Source organism: Cervus canadensis, chromosome 6, assembly GCF_019320065.1.
Source record: "Cervus canadensis isolate Bull #8, Minnesota chromosome 6, ASM1932006v1, whole genome shotgun sequence".
NCBI classification, from domain to species: Eukaryota; Metazoa; Chordata; class Mammalia; order Artiodactyla; family Cervidae; genus Cervus; species Cervus canadensis.
Window position 1 is genome coordinate 43,200,838 of NC_057391.1, and position 20,257 is coordinate 43,221,094.

General features: G+C 46.0%; 2 protein-coding genes across 3 annotated transcripts in view; one reads left to right on the forward strand and one right to left on the reverse strand.

Annotated features, from left to right (window-relative positions):
* CA12 (carbonic anhydrase 12) overlaps positions 1-20,257 on the forward strand; it is a 62,649-nt gene that overhangs the window by 30,461 nt on the left and 11,931 nt on the right. For both annotated transcript variants that reach the window (XM_043471731.1, XM_043471732.1), the window contains exons 3-8: positions 11,108-11,287; positions 12,177-12,319; positions 16,033-16,128; positions 16,965-17,028; positions 17,253-17,410; positions 18,948-19,074. In XM_043471731.1, coding sequence (XP_043327666.1) covers positions 11,108-11,287; positions 12,177-12,319; positions 16,033-16,128; positions 16,965-17,028; positions 17,253-17,410; positions 18,948-19,074 — 768 coding nt within the window. The remainder of the gene's footprint in view (positions 1-11,107; positions 11,288-12,176; positions 12,320-16,032; positions 16,129-16,964; positions 17,029-17,252; positions 17,411-18,947; positions 19,075-20,257) is intronic.
* LOC122443512 (40S ribosomal protein S25-like) lies at positions 1,168-1,664 on the reverse strand. Its single transcript, XM_043471734.1, has one exon. It carries the CDS (start codon positions 1,604-1,606, stop codon positions 1,229-1,231), a length of 378 nt encoding a protein of 125 aa, XP_043327669.1. The 5' UTR covers positions 1,607-1,664; the 3' UTR covers positions 1,168-1,228.

Here is a 20,257-nt window from a genome sequence, read left to right on the forward strand (position 1 = left end):
GGACAGATACTGTGGGAACCCCATACTACTGAACAGTTCAGCTCCCTGACTTGTATGAGAAGCCATATATCTTTTAATCAACTCCAGAAGTGAACTGCAGGAGCTATAAGATATATATTAAACATATTTTTAGGATTTCCCTGATGGTCCAGTGGTTTAGAATCCACCTGTCAATGCAGGGGACAGGGGTTTGATCCCTGGTCCAGGAAGATCCCACATGCCTTGGAGCAACTAAGACCGTGTGCCACAGCTACTGAAGCCTGTACCCCAGACCCTGTGCCCCACAACAAGAGAAGGCACTGCAATGAGAAGCCTGAGCACCCTAACTAGACAGGAGTCCCTGCTCACTGCAACTAGAGAAAGTCTGCACACAGCAACAAAGACCCAATGCAGCCAAAAATAAATAAAAATTAAAAAAAAACTTTTAATGTGACTTCTATATCCTAACAACATCCTGAGATGTGTAGTATTTTAAAAATATTTATTTATTTATTTGCACCAGGTCTTTACTTGCGGCATACAAACTCTTTAGTTGTGGCATTGGGATCTAGTTCCCTGACCAGGGATTGAACCCAGGTCCCCTGCACTGGGAGCATGGAGTCTTAGCCACTGGACCACCAGGGAAGTCCCATAATGTGTGACATTAAGATGGGTTTAGAGAGGATACAGCGGAGAAGGCACCTGACTCCAGTACTCTTGCCTGGAAAATCCTGTGGACGGAGGAGCCTGGTAGGCTGCAGTCCATGGGGTCGCTAAGAGTCGGACACAACTGAGCGACTTCACTTTCACTCATTGGAGAAGGAAATGGCAGCCCACTCCAGTGTTCTTGCCTGGAGAATCCCTGGGACGGGAGAGCCTGGTGGGCTGTCATCTATGGGGTTGCACAGAGTTGGACACGACTGAAGTGACTTAGCAGCAGCAGCAGCAGCAGAGAGAATACAGAGGCTGCCGTCTCTTCTGAATGGGGTCCCGTGGCTTAGCTGTGTTCTCTGTGGCTCCAGCCACAGGACCACAGAGGATGGATGACCCCTGGAGAAAGGTGAGTCCCAGCTCCCTGAAAGGAGTGTACCTGAGCAGGTGCCGAATGACACCCACTCAGCCTTGTCACAGGGCAATGCCCAGCCTAGCTAAGAGGAAGCCAGGTGAACCCTAGATTCTTTCTGAGTCTTTTTTTTTTTTTGATTTAATAAAGTTTTATTTTTTAAAATGTACAGCTGGTGGGACCTGTTCATGCATCTTCACCAGCAGCTGGGGCATCTCCACCCTTGGTGTTTCTGGTGTAAATCACTTGAGCTCTGTGCTTTGAAACTAGTTTAATAAGTCCTTTACTAAGGAGTTCCTGAAGGGCTGCTCTGGCCAGGGAACCACGAATCTTCAGTCTCTCAGAGATGACAGCTGGAGTTATAAGCTTATAGTTGGGAACTTCTTTACAGAGTTTGTCATATGTTGCTTTGTCAAACAAGACTAGGTTATTGAGCTTGTCCCGAACTTTGCCTTTGGACCACTTCTTCTTTTTGGCCTTGCCCCCAGATTCGTTCACTGGATCTTTGTCTTTCTTGGCCGACTTTCCGGCATCTTTCTTCTTCTTGTCGTCCTTGGGCGGCATAGAGAAGGCCGGAGAGCAACTGCGACCACTGCCGCCTCTCTAAGATGTCGGACAAAAAAGCTCTTTCTGAGTCTTTATATCACATACACAAAAAATATACAAGCTCTCTGCTGCAGCAGGGCCTCTGAATGCTCTGTGCCTGCCCTTTGGAATGCTATTCCCCAAGTCTCACTCACCATGGATTCAGTCCCATCCTTTAAGTCTCAACATTAATGGCAACTCTTCTGAGAAGCCTGCCTGTACCACTTGGTCCACTGTAGTCCCTCCATTTTTCTCCATCAGCCCTTGCTTATTTCCTTCATAGCATTGATTTCAGACTGGAATTATCTTACTCATGTACATTGGTTTGCTTATTTGTAATTTATTATCAGTCTTTTCTTCTTTCTTTAACATTTATTTATCTTAGGTTGGGTTGGGTCTCGGTTGTGGCTCATGGTCTCCAGAGCATGGGCTCAGTAGTTGAGGTGCATGGGAATGGTTGCTGAATGGCATATGTGATCTTGGTTGCCCAATCAGGGATTGAACCTGCACCCCCTGTATCAGAAGGCAGATTCTTAACCACTGGACCACCAGGGAAGTCCCTATTATGTTAAGTTCCATGAGTACAGAGACCAGATCTGTCATGTTCTCCATTGTATCTTCCATACTAAATACAATGCCTGGCCCATAGTAGGAATGTTTGTTGAAGAAATGAATGAATTAACTTCAAAATTAAATAGCACTCCAAGGAGGGTATTTAGTGATTTTCTCCTTTATTCAACATTGGAATACTCATTCTTAAACTGAAAGTATCTATTTAGTTAAGTGTGTATTCAAATTTGATACACAATGACCATTTTCAATAAATATACATGCCCAGAGGAGGGGCATTTTTACCAGTCAGATCTTAAAAAACAAACCTTGTGGACTGATCAAAAGCTTTTATTGTACTAAAATTTTGACTGTTGGTTTAAAAAACAAAAAAGGTGTGTCAACATCTAGAATGTGTAAGACCTTGTCACTATAGTTTAATCTGTGGGGACAAGTTTTGATCTGGCTGTGTTTTGGTAGTCAGTCCAAAGAGACAGGCCCCAGAGACAGTGGTCAGGACCAGCTGCCCAGGCGTTCACACAGACACTGAAGGGTCTATTGTGGCTACCACCACACCCTTGTTACCATACCAATGTCAGGGGCGCCAGGTAGGTCTGAGAGACAGACTTAGAAAGGCTCCAAAGGACAAATATCAAAATAAAATAATAGTGAATGCTTTTTTTTTCGGTCCAGACTTGTCAGATATAGTCCAAGTTACAGCAATATTTATCTTCATTAAATTTTCTGTTATCCTTAAGCACATAGGATGCAGTCAGTGAGAAAGAATAATCAGTAAGAAACAGCAATCAAACTGTACCAGTAATTACATGGTTCTGGTTTCTACGGAGCTATATATGCTTTTTTTTTTATTATAATATATGCTGTCACATATGCAGTATATCTAGTAAATGTAGAAATTACTCAACCACATTAAGTGTTTTACTTACCCCTATACCATGTCTGCAAACATTATAAAATACTAAAATTATCCTTCATTTACTTGCATAGATTGTCATTTGCCCAAAGCAGTAGTGAGTCTGTATGTACATAAGTATGAGTAAATACACCCATGTTGGAGAGAAATAAGAGGAGGACCTGTAGATACAAAGAAACCTACGGGACATGTTAACCAGTCATGATACATAGACCTTATTTGGACCGTGATTCAAACAAACTGTTTCATAAATATATGAAACTTTAGCACATTCAATATCTTATAATAACCTATCATGGAAAATAATCTGAAAAAGAATATATATATATATTCTTTTTTTTATATATATATATATATATTCTTATATAAATATATGTATATATATATAACTGAATCACTTTGCTGTACATCTGAAACACTGTATATCAACTATACTTAAAAATAGGAAAAAAATTATGAGACAGCTGGGGCAATTGAACATGCACTGGATATTTGATGACATTAAGAAATCACTGTTAAAAGTTTTTAGATGTGAAGATGATATGAGGTTATTTTTAGAGAGTTCTTACCTTTAGTTGTATATAAGCATCCACAGATTTTCTTCAAAGTAATCCGGTCGACGGAAATGGATGAGGTGGGGGCATGGGTAACACTAAATCTGTCACGAATAGATGGGTACATAGGGCCATTCTACTGTGCTCTTTACTTTTGTACCTGCTTTAAAATTTTATTGTTTAAATTTTAAAACAAGACAAGTTCTCTTTAAAAAACCACATTGACTCTTTTAGGCTCATGGATGTACTGGGGCTGCGTGCATCTCAGAATGTGAGACAGTGAGACTGCCTGTCATCCCATAGTCAGTCTTCTCTCTGATCACCCCTGCAGGCCTGTGAGCTCTAGGATTTCTGGCTGTGTTTGTCAGTCTATGGGCTTCCTTTCAAGGAAGGCTTCAGTGTACTGGTCTGATCTATTCAGCAAACAACTTACTGCATGCCTCCTTTAGCCCAGAGGTAATTTCTACCTCTGCCTCCAGGCCCTCCCCTCCCTTGCTCTCTTTTCAGGGCCACACTCCATGACTTTCTTCTGGAACCATCCTTCCTTATCTGTTTCCTTTTCCTTCTGCATGGAAGTATGCGGAAGTCTCTCCATTAAAAAACAAAAATGCTTCTCGTCACCCTCGTCACCCTCATCTTCCTTCACACATGCCCTTCTCCTATCCCTTTATGGCTAGATTTCTGAAATGAGCTTAAGAAACCATTCATTAAGTGTCTAGTAAATGCCACTATGTGCTCAGACACAGGGGAGGGATGTGACATTGGCTTCTAGGCTTCCAAAGGTCTTTGGAACTTGAAGGCAGAATTCTAGCCTGGAGCAGGTTTATGATAACAGTCACAGGGGAGATGGTTAAACGACAATTCAAGAAAGTGCTGGAGTAGCATGTCCAGGACTTGAGCTTGTTTTTGAAGATGGACAAGATTTGCAAAGGTGGAGAGGAAAGGAGGCATTTTAAGCAGATTTTTAGCATACTGGCCTGACTATGGCAGTCGACCTTGGGAAGGTATGAGGGCTTTTGAAAGCCTTGACAGAGACTTCCCTGGTGGTCCAATGATTCAGATTTCGCCTTCTAATGCAGGGGATGTGAGTTCAATCCCTGGTCCTAGAACTAAGATCCCACATGCCTTGTGGCACAGCCAAAGAAAAAAAAGAAAAAAGAAAAAAATTAATGAAGGCCTTGACAGGCTAAAACTGTGAAAGATGGCTATGGTTCTGCTTTGTTTTGGGGGGCACAGGAGCAAGGCAGGGCATGCTGTGGAGAAAGGGAGTGGATGGATGGGCGCAGGGCTCCAGCTGGTTAAACCCAGCTGCAACAAGAAAGGAGCCTGGCAGCCAACAAGAAAGGCTGGGGCGGGGACCCTGCAGGGATCCTTTGCAGTGTGATATGTTGAGGGAGGGGGCCTAACCCGGGATGGTAGGTGTGGTGGTGGTGATGGAAACTTGGGACTCCATGACCCACCCTGAGGGCAAAAGATGGACCAGACTGGCCTGGCTCTGAGATTTTGAGCCTTTGAGCCTTGGAAGAGTGGGGTCATTTGTCCTCTGACAAAGCTTAGCACCATGAAATTGAGATCTAGGCCGTAACACATCAACCAACTGCACTCTGTGGACATTATCTGAATCCTGAATTTTACAAACAACCGTTATAAAAGATATGAAAACAACAAGGTCCTGCAGCATAGCACAGGGAACTATAGTCAATATTCTGGGATTAAACCATCATGGAAAAGAATATAAAAAAGAATGGGTATATGTATAATGAATCACTTCACTGTTAACACAACCGTGTAAATCAACTACACTTCCATAAAATAAAATTTTTTAAAGATAGGAGAAGAGGAATGAGGAGTTTTAATTACAGTTATTAAAGATAAAGATCATCTATTTCAAATAAAAAGATACAAGATACTTGGAAATTTTTAAAATTCTGCCTGGTTTTAGTAAGACTAAGGAACAGTTAACTTTTTGAGTGCGGTAATAGTTTTATGTTTTTGTTCCAAGAGCCCTTGTATTTTAAAGACATGCTGAAATATGCACAGATGAAGTATATTCAGATTTGTTTCAAAAATCATCCAGGGTTGGGAAGTGTGGGTACGGTAGAGATGGAGGCAGATTGGCTAAGGGTTGTTAGCTGTCAAAGCCAGGGGATGTGGGGCTCACTTTGCTCCTCTCTTTACGGTTCCACACATTTGGCATTTGCCCTGAAACCATCCTGGTCCTTGGGGTAACAACAAGTCTCTACTCTGGGCCTCAATAACACCTTGCTGGGAAGCATGAGAGGCGCTTTGAGCTGTGCAACGTTAATCTCCTGTTACAGTTCAAAACAGAAATTTGGCCCGCTTCTGTTTTGCCTCAAACAGAGAAATTCATGAACTAGAAAGAAATAATGCCTTGATTTTAGTTGGGAAACCAAACAGGGAGATCCATATGATCTCCTTTTTATCACGATCTTGGGAGGAATCTAATCCATGGAAGAGGGAAAGCCACAACTCAAGAGAAAAGTCACATTTTGACGGTAGCTAGAAATGCTTCTTTTGGAAGAGTCAGTCCTGGGAGAGGTTTTCTGGTAGCACAGCCATTGGCATGTGTGTGACAGCTGAGAACAAGCTGAAAGATGACAGCCAAGGCTGTAGCTGCTGACGAAAAGGCAGAATTAGAGCAGCAACAAGTCACACGTTGCCCACACAGCAGCTGGGGGCAGAAAGGAGCCGCTGCCGACATGCCTGACGCTGGGTGCCTTGGTGCACCCCCCCACCCTGGCACCTCTCTCACCTACAAGTCAAAGAGATGGGAGGCTGCTCTGACAATGTCCCTAGCTGTGTAAGAAGGGGATACAGCCATCACATGCTGGCAGAGGGTCCTGTGAACTCCAATAAAATCCCAAACTTGGCAGATCATCTCCCAAGCCAGGGGCCAGCAATTGGATTTATCTTTCAATGAGTGGCTTCAAACAGAGCAAAACCTCATGCAGGTACACGAGAAAGCTAGGAGTGTAAATTTTGAACCTGAGCAAGTGACATCATTTTTCATTTCTTTTTTGATAGGAAAAAAAAAATTATGTGGGGGAATAGAGAGAAGCTAGGGGGATTAATATAGGCACTTACTTCCCTGAGAGGAACAAGCACAAAATTAGCAGGAAAATCCAGCTCAGTAAACATGTGAGGGCCTGCTTTGTGCCAGGCACTGTGGCCAAGGCAGGGATGAATGAGACACGGTCTTTGCCTTCAAGGAGATCACGGGAGGGAGAGGAAACGGGCCTGGACAAAATCTCTCAGATAAACCCTGAAACAGAAGGGACACAAGTTCTGTGATCCAGGCAAGGTAACTCTGTTACTAAGCCAAAGTCTGACTTTGGGCAAATCACTTAATCTCAATTTTTCATCTGCAAAATGGGGCAGTTTTTGCCTTGTGGACCCCACAGAGTTGTAGAGGTTTAAGGACCAAAACCACTAATATCATCATCACTATCACCACCAACCATAATGAGGAGGAGGAGAAGAAAAGGCTTTCTAGACTCTGCTGCCCTAAGGGCCTGTGATGGGCACTTAGGATGAGCGGCCCCCCACCCCCACCCCATGGTTGGCAGCACAGGACCAGCCTGGGGAACGGCAGTGCCCTGTGCCCTCATTTCCACAGCTGGTTCCCACTAGGCACCCCGTCACATGCCCAGGAGCTGCCTTGGCGTGAACAGTTTTTTCCAACCCGTTCCAACTGGCCTGATACAGAGGTGAAGGTGCTTAGTCCCAGCAATCTTAGTAAATCTGAGCTTGGGAGCCAGAAAGGATCTTCCAGAACATAGTGTCCACCCCTCTCATTGGTACAAAGGGTGAAGGAGACTTAGGCAGGGAATGTGACCTGCTTGGGATCACTCACGGAGGGGTGGCGGTTGAGGGGGTGAGTAGGGGGGAGCAGCTGGATCTAGTTCTTTAGACTCTCCGGGTCCAATACAGTCACTTCTCTTTCCTAGGAATTTCTCTTTCTCAACCATGAATTCTGCTGCCTTTTTTTTTTTTTTTAATATTTATTCCTTTGGCTGTGCCGGGTCTTAGTTGTGACATGTGGGATCTAATTCTCTGACCAAGGATCGAACCCGGGCCCCCTGCATTGGGAGGGCAGAATCTTAACCACTGGCCCATGAGGGACCAACCAGGGAAGTCTCTCTGGTTTCCTTTTATATCCTTAGTCTTTTCTGCTCCCAAACACCTAATATAGCCAACATCCAAGGAAAATTACTTAGGACAAAAGAAAAATTCCTCCTGATAAAGCTTCCTGAGCTCTCTGTTCTCTGGGCGCTTTCATTCTTTGGGGATTATGTTTACTCAGTGCCTGTTACGCACGTGCTCCCCATCACAATGTGGGTTCACAGACATGAAGTGGGAGGGCCTGGGCCTCTCTTTCAGGAAACCTTCAGGTGAACCCCTGCTCTGGGAAAAGACAGTTCTTTTTATTCAGTTCCCTTTAGCTACGGGATGAACAGCTTTGCCACTTCTTCACTTCCTGAGTTTCTTCCCTTCAGGCCTGTCTGGCAGCTTCTGTCACCCGGGCCGCAGGCCCAGATGCTGCTGTGAGCAGAGCAAAGGCTGGCGGCCTCGTTCTGGAAGGCTTGCCACCGGTAGCTGCACCTCCTCCTGACCCTCAGGGTTTGCATGATAGCTCTTGATAGCTTCACCTCTGTGAGCTGCGGTCTCGTCTCTAAGGAATTCGGTTTTGCCCTCAGCTGAGTAACCGCCCTGCTCCGGTCTGCTCCCTGGAGTGACTGCCTGGGTGTCCTCCAGCCTTCCTCTCCCCTAGTCGCCATCTTGGTGTAGTTTAGTTGCCTTGAGGCCAGGGCTTTGAGGCTGTGGAAATAAAAACAACACAGTCCAGTAGAAACTATGATATGTGAGAGCTGAGAAAACTGGTGTCCAGTGAGAGGCTGAACTAGAGAGTCTGGAATCCCTTCAAGTTCCACCATTTCTGAAATCTCTTCAAGTTCCAACATGTCTGAAAAGGTATACCTGAAGGTTGACAGCCTGAAGAATTAGAGGATTCCTCTGTGTGTGTCCAGACACAGGGCCAACTCCTCATACCATCTAAAAAAAAATTTTTTTTCCCCTCTATTTATTTACTACTTCCAGTGCTCTCCCGTGCCTCCTGAAGCTCAAAGTTTCTCCTGGGATAATTTCCCTTAAAGCCTAAAGAACTTTCATTCACATTTCTTAAAGAGTATTTCTGCTGGTCACAAATTCTCTAGTTTTATCTGATAATACTTATTTTCACTGGTTATAGAGTTCTGGGGTTGACAGTTTTCTTTCAACATTTTAAATATTTGTTTGTTTATTTATTTATTTTGCTGCACCTGGTCTTGGTTGTGGAATACAGGATCTTTACTTGCAGCACTGGAATTCTCAGCTGCAGCATGTAGGATTTTTTTAGTTGGGACATGTGGAAAACTCTTAGTTGCAGCATGTGGGATCTAGCACCCTGACCAGGGATCGAACCGGGGGCTCCTGCATTGGAAGTGTGGAGTCTTAGCCACTGGACCACCAGAGAAGTCCCTCCTCATAGCATTTTAAATGAACGTGGGCACCAAGTTTTGCTTCTGACTCTCCCTACTCTGCAGTTAGAGAACAAGGTAGTAGGGGATGGGGATTCCGTGAAGCGGGCACACACACACACACTCTCTCTCTCTTTTGAAACAATGCTGTGGTCTATGGAAGAGTGCCCAGAAGTGGTGTTCCTTCCCCCCACTCCATCTCAGTCATCTTTCCTTGTGCTGAAATACTGATGAATGAACTCCAGGTGGCAAACCTTGATTCTCAACTCCTAGAGAGCCCACAGGGCACAATTGTTCCACTCCAACGAGCCATGACCTGCCAGTTATTCGCTTTTCTGGAGAAACTTCAGCTTGAAAATCCATTTAATTACCATGGGAGATAATCTTTTAAACACAGCCTGACATTCTTAAAAGACTTTTCCCTGTGGGAGTCAGAAATTTTATCTGCAGTGGGATTGGATTGTTTATTTTCATTTCCAGGGGAAGGACTACTACCTGGTAGTTAGCAAGAAGCCTGAGCCCTGGAGGGTTTATTTGTTAAGTCTGTTCCTCCTCACTGCTAGTTTGTCAATTAGATTGTAATAATTAGTTTGTAATATTGTCATTCTTTTCCCCAGTGTAAACACTGCATTTAGTTCTGTGATTTGGGTGATAATTACTTGCTATCTTTCAAGTTTCCCTATCAGGTTGTAGGGTTTTTACTTACTCTAGACGTGGGTATTCAGAGTCAATGTTCTCAAGGGTTTCCCATCAGGAAGATCATAGTCTAGAGTACCAGCCTCAAAGACCTACCTGGAGTTGTAGTCAGTTAGACACCAATTTTTCCAGTGTGGGACTTTCCAGTGGATTAAATAAATTCTTCCCTGCTAGAAGAGGGGAGGGGACCAGGGCAACATAGGGGTAGGGGCGTAAGGGGTACAAACTATTAGGTATAAGACAAGTTACAAAGATATTATACAACAAGGGGACCATAGCCTATATTTTGTAATAATTTTAAATGGAGTATAACCTTTAAAAATTGTGAATCACTATATTGTACACCTGCAACATATAATATTGTACAATATCTATACATCAAACCAGTCAATCCTAAAGGAAATCAACCCTGAATATTCACTGGAAGGACTGATGCCGAAGCTCCAATACTTTGGCCACCTGAGTTGGCAAAGAGACAACTCAATGGAAAAGACCCTGATTCTGGGAAAGATTGAAGGCAGCAGGAGAAGGGGGTGACAGAGGATAAGATAGTTGGATGGCATCATCAACTCAGTGGACATGAGTTTGAGCAAACTCTGGGAGATAGTGAAGGACAGGGAAGAGGGGCTACAGTCCATGGGGTCTCAAAGAGTTGGACACAACTGTGACTGAACAATGACAACAACAAATACATCAATTTTTAAAAGTACCAAAGGGAATAGAGCCAGAGATTTTAAACTGAACTTTTAAAAAAAGTAAGAAAAAACTAATTTCCTTTGCTTCTAAAACACAGAAAATTAAAAAAAAAATTCTTCCCCACTAGAATGCAAGCATGGGTGGCCCCAAGACCCAGAGTAACTCTGCTTATAGTAGGTGTTCAATATACAGATGCTAAATTGCTGAGAGTCATGAAGTCTTCTTGTGGAATGGATGTGTACCGGGTTGAAATATGAACAATGTACAGAATAAATTGGAGTCCCTGCCATGGGACTGCTCTGGCCCCTCTCTCCCCACATTACTTCAAAAGCAAACCGTCTGGAGGCGTTTGCATGCCCTGATTCTGTAGGCTGGGGTCCCTGGACCCTGAAGAGCATACCTCTGGGGATTAGGAACAGAAAAGGAATAACTGTACTGCACACAGAATTAGAAGGTGAGGAAAAAACTCTAGTGGAAAACTGATTAAGTCACGGGCTTGAACCTCGCCTTCCAGGTCCTGACGGGGAGAAGAGCTGGTCCAAGACCTACCCTTCCTGTGGGGGCCTGCTGCAGTCCCCGATAGACCTGCACGATGACATCCTGCGCTACAACGCCAGCCTCGGGCCCCTGGCCTTCCAAGGCTACAACCAGTCTGCCAGTCCGCAATTTGTCCTCACCAACAATGGCCACTCAGGTGAGGGAGCGACCCCGGAGACCTGCAGTGCTGGCTGAGCTTCCCTTGGCTCCCTGGCCTCCTGAGTCTGCTGGGTGGTGGCGGGGGGTGCATTCTGATGAGGCACCCAGGAAGGAGAGCAGAGGGGAGCCCTTGAGGGATCCTTGGGCCACTCTCTGCAGGAGACACTACAGACCCTGGGCTCAGGTGGTTCTGCTGGGGAAATACCTCTTAGAAGCAGCACATCTCTTGGGGTGGGATGAAGGAGTGGGGAAAGGCTTGAGCCCCTTGACCTATTGATATGGTATGAGAGTGAATTCTGGGGCATCATGAATGACTCAAGGGGTCACACAGTTCCCTGGGGGGCTCGCCCAGGAGTCAGACCAATCTGAGTTTGAATCCTGGCTTGACTACTTATGAGTCACGAGACTCTGGATAAGAATTTTAAACTCTTGAGGTTTCATCTGGAAAATAGGCATATTGACAGGTACTGTAAAGACTAGAGATTCTGTATGTTAACATTCAGAATAGAGAGAAGCTTCATAAATAGCAATTATTATTGTTGTTGTTATATAATTCTCAGCTTGGCAGATACTTCACTGTAGGTTCCATCTTCATAGCCAAGTGTGTAACACATGGATATGTAAACAAATATCCATCTATTGGCTAAATTAGTTCCTGCCATCATTTCCCAAGGGGAACCAAGAAGGTGCTGCTGCCACTGGAATTGTTTTAGTGAAAGGGGGACATTCTCAGAGAAAGAGCCCAGGTTTCTGAGCTGCACCTCTCTGGTCCCCACCTCGCTGCATCCCCCTGCCTCTGTCTGGGCCCTGGACAGGTGATGCCAACCTGCTCTCAGGTAGCACCCAGCTGGCCAGGGCTCTGAAGACTGCCCCTCCTCTCCCTGCAGTGAAGGTGAAACTGCCCAAGGACATGCAGCTCCGGGGCCTCGGGGCCCGCTACAATGCCTCGCAGCTGCACCTGCACTGGGGGGACAAGGATGACCCTCACGGCTCTGAGCACACTGTCAGTGGGAAGCACTTTGCCGCCGAGGTGAGTCGGGTGGCCCAACTGGCAGAGGATTCCTGGCGGTGGGTGGTCTGGCATTCTTCCAATCGGCTGGTGTGCAGACAAGATCAGAGCAAGGCAGGTGGGGTGGGGGGGTGGCCTTCATGCTCCGCACACCCACCCCAGCTCTGCCGACAGCACAGGGAGGCAAAGGCACTCCAGCCACGCTGCAGCTCATCTGCGGTGTCCCGCTTCCCTTCCTTTCCTGAACTTGCAGACTTTGTCTCCAAGTCTTTTACTGAGCGATGCTACTCGGGAGGCAGGGCTCCCAGGGTGGCACAGGCAGACACACGCCCCGTTTCTAGACATCACCCTTCTGTGCTCACAGATTAAGATCCCACCAGCTTGTCTGGCTGACCCATCCCACTGCCGTGTCATACTGGGCTAAATGCTCCCCCAGCTTCTCAAGTTTTCTTCACACATCTTGCTGTTTACATGGGTCTTTCCCAGCCCATCTTTCCTTTCCCTGGGCATGGGCTGTGCTTGGAGCTTGGGGACCTAGGTTCAGGGTCACTCTTTTCTACCTGGCCACAAATCAAGGGATGACTGGCATTATAAGACACAGGGCATCATGGCAAGCAGAGACTCACTGAGGATAGCCTGGGACATCACCACAGTGCAGTGCTATGTGGCCTGGAGGTGCTGCCCCAAATACCAAAGCAAACAGGAAGAGGAGCGAGAGCTTTGCTTCTGCACTGCAAGTGTGCAGAGGAGGGTGGGGGTGGTGGGGTGGTGGTTGAGTTGCTCCATTTCAGAGCTCCACTGGGATTGCACTTGGGCGTGTGGTTCTGAATGTTTACAGGGCAAGAAATACAAGGAGATAAATGCTACTGATTGGCCAGTGGATCCCATGATAAATAATGACACAAACATTCTCCTCTGTTCTTAAATGCTGAACTGCTTAAGATTTAGTCTAATTAGTTATAAGAGGTGGAGGGGCTGTAACTCTGGCCCAATAGGATGGCCCTACTGGAGCTGCATGTATTTCAGATCAGGTCCCTCTCTGAACCTCCAGGACTTTGTTTCTTTCAGCCTAACTGCAATGAGGAAGCCTCTATTTTCCCAAGGGGAGTAAAGGAGTTAGGGTGTAGGCTGAGAGGATTTAGGCACTTAAAAATAATCATTGTATTTTCTGCTATTAAGCCACATCATGAGACCAAGAGCTTGGTGAAAATGGACCATAAATGTCAATAATACAGAAAAAACATCAGTGAAAGTGAAAGGGTTAGTCACTCAGTCATGTCCCACTCTTTGCAACTCACCAGGCTCCTTCCTCTGTCCATGAGATTCTCCAAGCAAGTATACTGGAGTGGGTTGCCATTCCCTTCTCTAGGGGATCTTCCTGACCCAGGGACTGAAGCCAGGTCTGCTGCATTGCAGGCAGATTCTTTACCATCCAAGTCACCAGGGAAGGTGACCCTAAAATGGCAGATTCTTTTATGGAGGGCCCTTGAAAGTGTAACAGTTTTTCTGGATTGAGTTTATATAAGAAGACTCTCTTGGGAATTTTGCTGGTGGTTTAAGACTCTGAGCTTCCAATGCAGGGGGTGTGGATTCAATCCCTGGTTGGGGAAATATGATCCCTCATGCTGTGCAGTGTGGCTAAATGAATACATAAAATAAAAATAACATTAAAAAAGATAAGCCTCTCTTAATCCTCTCCTCAGGGAACTGCTTTCTGTTTGTATTAGTCTTCACTTCCTCTTGATTTCATCTGAACAAGTGAGAAAAGTGCTAAAACTGAACACAAGCTCAACAGTCAGCAGTAAAAAGAAATAGGGATATAGGACCTTTGGGGTTTTAGCCACATAGAGTTCTGGACCATTTCACAAAGCAGTGCCAAGACAGGATGGTGTGCGGCAGTGCAGAGGCTACATCTTTTGGAGGCAAAGATGAGGAAGCAGGAGCCCCTAAGAAATCCTTCATAGGGGACCAATTAAAAAAGAACTAATTGGATTTAATTTTTTTCCATTAGAAAAGGCCACTTGAAAAGTGGGGAACATTGAGCTGTATTCATTAAAATATGCTTGAATTCTATTTATAATCACATAAGATGGAAAAAGAGATTAATGAAGAAAAAGAAAGGAGATAAAATCTCAGTGTGTTATAGTCTCAAGAGACAAAGAATCAACAAAGATGCATGTGATCATATATAGAGAGATAATCTACTAATACAGTTTTTTTGGAGGACAGGTGATGCCACCTTGAGGATTCAAAACCAGGTTAAACATTGTCAGAGAGACTTCCCTGGTGGTCCAGGAGTTAAGATTTCGCTTTCCAAAGCTGGGTGTGTTGGTTCCATCCTGAATGGGAAGTTAAAATCCTACATGCCTCACGACCAAAAAACCAGAACATAAAGCAACAGAAGCAATACTGGAACAAATTCAAGACTTTAAAAATGGTCCACATCAAAGAAAAACAAAAACCAAAAAACCTTTTCAGAGCTTGTCATAATAATGTCTTGATGTTTCCTGGACTGTTTTTTTTTTTTTTTAAATTTTAAAAAGATGGTAACAATAACCCAATATGCAAAACAGAAAAAGAGACACAGATGTACAGAACAGACTTTTAGACTCTGTGGGAGAAGGCGAGGGTGGGATGTTCTGAGAGAATAGCATTGAAACAAGTATACTATCAAGGGTGAAACAGATCACCAGCCCAGGTTGGATGCATGAGACAAGTGCTCAGGGCTGGTGCGCTGGGAAGACCCAGAGGGATGGGATGGGGAGGGAGGCGGGAGCGGGGATCGGGATAGGGAACACATGTAAATTCATGGCTGATTCATGTCAATGTATGGCAAAAACCACTACAATACTGTAAAGTAATTAGCCTCCAACTAATAAAAATAAGTGAAAAAAAAACAACAACTTTCTTTAAGAGCATTTTAGGTTCACAGAAAAATGGAAAGGTACAGAGACTTCCCATATACTCTTTGCCCCCAGCAACATGCATAACCTCCCCTGTTATCAGCACCACTCGTCACAGTTTACCTAGACTTTTTAAACCCCAAATTTCTCAAAAACATCTCTTTTCTTCACTTTCATAATGACAAATAATTTCTACTTGGGGAAAAAAAAATGAGTTTAAAGTGGTATTTTGGAGTCTACATTCATGCAGTAACATTTCTGTTGCTTGGTCTCTTCAAATAAAACCTTTAATAAAAGCCATGTTGTTACTGTCTCCACCTGAGGGGTCAACGCATGTCCTGCTCTAGGTACAGAAACGATTAACTTACAGTTGGAGGTTTACTGTCTCAGCCTTCAGATCCAAGTACAGAGTGGCCAGGCTGAGGTCAGGCAAATCATGTAGGACCATTTTGCCCCAGGTTCCAGAAAAAGTAGGAAAAATGACCAGGGAGAAGTGCTCCAATGTATCCAGGTGTTTTCGCGGCTGGTATAAAAGCCCATTTGTTCATTTATTCAGTATCTGTTGTGTACCTGGCATGTTTCAGGCACTAAATTAGACACTGGCATATAATGAGTGAATAAGATGGACAGACTGCCCTGCTGGAGTGTGTAGTCTAGAGAACTGAGGGAAAAGAGAAAGCTGGAGTGGCCATGAGGTGAGGGTCTGAGAGGCCTAATCTAGCTGGGGGTGGAGGTCCCTCCTATTGGATTCCAGTCTCCTGTAAAAGTGAAAGGTTCCCATGAGTCGCTATCCCTGATGGACAGCAGCTCATCTCATCTCTCCCAATGCAGCTGCATATTGTCTATTACAACTCGGACCGGTACCCCAATGACAGCGTCGCCAAGGACAAGCCAGAAGGCCTCGCGGTCGTAGCTGTTCTCATAGAGGTAAGAGATGTTGAGAAGGACTTTATCTGAGATTTGAAATAAGGAGGATGTCAGACTCAACATTTGGTTCCACACACACCTGTCCCATTTTGGCTGTGTCTTGACTCTGGAGCAGGGGGTATTCTCCCATAAAGGTTCCTTCTCTCTTGGCCTAGAGGCAGCACTTTCTGTGGCTGGACAGCAGAAATGAGCATGTCGTAGGTGATGCTGGAAAACTGAGTCCTAATCCTCAGCCCTACTATACAAACATGGAATTGCCTGGTTACAGACCTGTGGGGGTAGGGGACTCATTCACTGCTGCCCCATCCAGATGCCTGAACCCCTGATACAGTTCCCAGTATCCAAGCTCCATCTTTTATCTGGACCCTGGAATAAGTTCTTTTCTGAATCCCAGAAAATGGGACTAACTCATGATTCGCTTGCATTGTTCCCCCCAATGAGACAGCACATACGCTGTTTCTCCACGTGCTTACTTGCCTGACTTGGCTGGCATTCACTCAAGCTCCCTTAAGCCCTGATTAAAGGACATGTGATTTGTGGCCTTCAAGGTCACAGCCAGAGAATCAGGAGCACAGCTATAATTCTTGCCCTGGGATACTCAACCCTTAGTGCCTTGAGCTGGTAGCAGGGTGTCCTAAGATGTAAGAGGGCAGGACCATCACACCAACCCCCTAATGGCCTAGTGAAGCATCATGACTGGTCAAGTGTATCCTTCAGGGAGGATCTCAGCAGTGGTGATCATACACCCCCAGCAGAGCTCTTCCATTCACAACTGTCAAGCCAGGCTCAGCCTATTGAATTCTGTCTCTGTTCAACGTGCCCCATCTCTGTTACAGGTGGGCTCCTCCAATCCAGCATATGACAAGATCTTCGATCACCTCACAGCTGTAAAGTACAAAGGTGAGGGGTCCTTATTGCTTATTCACCCTCTGCTGGAGAATAGCGTATTTGCTCTTGGGTGACCTGAAAAAGAACACAGGCAAGGGACAGGTACTGTCTGTGACCAGGTCCTGGAATCAGGTGGCTCAGAATGGGGCTAGTTCACGTTCCAAGGCTGTCGTAGGCTCAGCTCTACCTCTGCCTTGGGGAGGAAGGTGACCTCGTACCCCAACATGTCTCTGCAGACCAAGAAGTGTTCATTCCGGGTTTCAGCATAGAAGAGCTGCTGCCGGAGAGGCCTGAAGAGTACTACCGCTACAGAGGGTCCCTGACTACACCTCCCTGCTACCCCACTGTGCTCTGGACAGTGTTCCGGAACCCTGTGCAAATTTCCCAGGAGCAGGTAACTGTCCTGCTCTTCCTTGTCGTAGACCACGTGGTACCTCGGACCCTGCACTGCCTGCATCATAATCAATGACCTGATTACCTCACTCAGAGTTTCATTGGTAGCTATTCAAAACCTCTCCAGATACCACAGGGGCCTGGAAGTGCTTTGGAAATCACAGGCTGAGCTTCAAAAGCGGAGCTGTCAAGTCAATTGGGGAGAATGAATCTATCTCCGCAGTTCTTTAAATATGAGTTGTTAAGCTGTGTTTCCTAACCTGTCCCCCAGTGGAGAGTGTTCATCTCCCAGGCAGGAAAGAGCATGGCTCCTTACCTGGGGCAGAATAGACAGGATCAGGTTAGATGGTTTAACAAACCCGGGGTGGGGGGTGCAGCCATAAGGCAGTGAGGGTCTCTGCCTTCAAGAAGCTTATGTGAGTGTATGCCTGGTGAGTCACGTCTGACTCTTTGTGACCTCATGGACTGTAGCCCAACCAGGCTCCTCTGTCCGCGGGATTCGCCAGACAAGAATACTGGAGTGGGTTGCCATTTCTTCCTCCAGGGGATCTTCCTGACCCAGTGATCAAACCCACGTCTCTTATGTCTCCTTCATTGGCAGGCGAGTTCTTTACCACTGGCGCCGCCTGGAAAGCCCTCAAGAAGCTCAGGCTAGTGCAAAACTGGGGAATGGAATCCTTAGCAATCATCTCTAACCCTCTCATTTCTTAGGTGATGAAAGTGAGGGTTAGTGAGTCAAGGAGACTTTGGGGTCACCAGCCGGTGAGTGACGCAGCTAAGGCCCAAGGTAGAGCTGAGTTCCAAGTCACTGCTCGTGTCTCTGCTCCACAGCTCAAATTCATCAGGAGGAAGCCTGGCTGCCCAGGAGGCGGGTCTGCCTGCTGGCTCACAGCCCCACCACCTTCATGAGCCCAGCACAGCGCTCATTGCTGCTCCTCCCTTTTTACTGTGGAGTACCTGAGTAACCTCGATAAATGACAGCAAATAGGCAGACAGGAATAAAGACATGATGAATCAAGAGATGAAATGATTGGGGCGGCAGTAATGTTCTAACCCAGAAACTGCCTTGGAAACAGTTATATAATCTATGCGTGTGCATGAAAATACCACGAAACTAGTAGTCAGATGACCTGTAAGGTTCTTGCCTGCCTTTTTCTGTTCCTTTTGATGGGACCATCAGATTAAGCTCCAGGCGCCTCTAATTAGATTGGGTCCTGAATGAGGCTCAGGAGAGGAATGCAGTCTCTTTGGGAGGTGGGGGAGCCCCTCGACTCCCCAGGTTTCCCTCGCTGTAGGGCAGATTTCATGTGCAATCAGGAGCTGACAGTACACACCCTCCTGGTGGCCCTGGGAAGTGGGAAGACACGTGGGCCAGCACTCAGACACCCGCAGGGGAGGGACAGCTTTCAGCTCTCCCACCACCTTCTCAGGGGTCTCCTGCCAGGCCTCAGAGGTGGGATCTGGCGGTCCTTTCCCTTGAGGTCAGGCAAGGGGGCATCACTCTGCCTTCAGGGGGTGTTTCTGCTCTTTCCCTACAGCTGATGAAGTTGGAGACAGACCTGTACTGCACGCACATGGATGACCCATCCCCCAGAGAGATGGTCAACAACTTTCGGCGGGTCCAGAAGTTTGACGAGAGGCTGGTGTACGTCTCCTTCCAACAAGGTGAGGAGCTGTGGTGTGTGGGCAGTGTGGTGCCCCAATGTCTGTTCCGTATGAAGTCAGGTGCCCTGCCCTTGGGCATGGTCACTCATGCCCTTAGCAGGTGGGTTAAGAGCACTCTGGCTGCCAAAGGAGCCAGCTATGTGAGGAGCTACTGAGTGTGGGTTTACTCCCTTCACTGACCTTGATTTCTTGAGCCTTTGTAGGGAAGCACAAGCCAGGGCCTCCAGGCACACGGACCAGAATCCTCATTAAGTCCAGCTGTCTCTCACAGATGGGGAAGAGAGAGATACACAAGTAGGACCCTTTTTATGAGATCAAACACTGAACTTCTTACAGGCATTCTTGGCATCAAGGCCCATCTTTGGCCTTGCCAGGTGATTCATGGCACTAGCACCACCAAGGTCCAGAGTTGCTCCTTTTGGAAAATGTATATAACCCATGTCTGAGCACAAGCAGCTCATGATCTAATGTAGCAGGGCCCATTAGACAAGAAAGTATCTTCCGAAGCGCCTTTTGTCTCCTCTCTCTGAAGCTTGCACAGGCACCCAGAATCTATATGGAATGAGACATAATAGTTTGGTTTCTTCCTGAGCGGCAGAAGCTCAGTTCTTCCCTCTAAATCTGTAACCATAACTCCCCAGATGGACATTTAACATCTTGACTTGCTCTGTATCTACATGAAGATGGCTGGAGGCTGGGGGCCCAGGGAAGGGGGAAAGAGGCCCACATTCTTCAAATCTTCAAGTTCACTTTCTCACTGTAGACTCTTGAGCTACCCCTAACTTGGGACTCTTGAGTGGTCAGGAGAGGGGTTGGTCCATGGAAGTTCCACTTTATAACATTCTTTTCCTCTTCTTCTAAATGAAGTGAGTGGTAGTCAAGGGTTATATGGAAATACTTCAATTCTTAAATAAAATAAAACTCTTCCTGGAGATAAGAGACTCTGCTGACATAGATCAGGTAGAATTTTGCTTGTGATTCAAGGATAACAGTCAGTTCTGTTCTCTGCAGTAAGTCTCTATAAGTCACAGAGGATAGGGTGACAGGAACATCCTCCCCATCCCCAGCTCCCAGTCAGGAGACTTGGGTTCAAGGTCACACCTTGTTTCCTCCTGGCTGCATGATGTGTGAAAATAATGTCCCTTCTTTGGCCTTGGTTCCCTCAGCTATAAAGTGACAGGCT

Coding starts and splice junctions, on each gene's coding strand:
- LOC122443512 (XM_043471734.1), bottom strand. CDS start 1,606: ATGCCGCCCAAGGACGACAAGAAGAAGAAAGATGCCGGAAAGTCGGCC.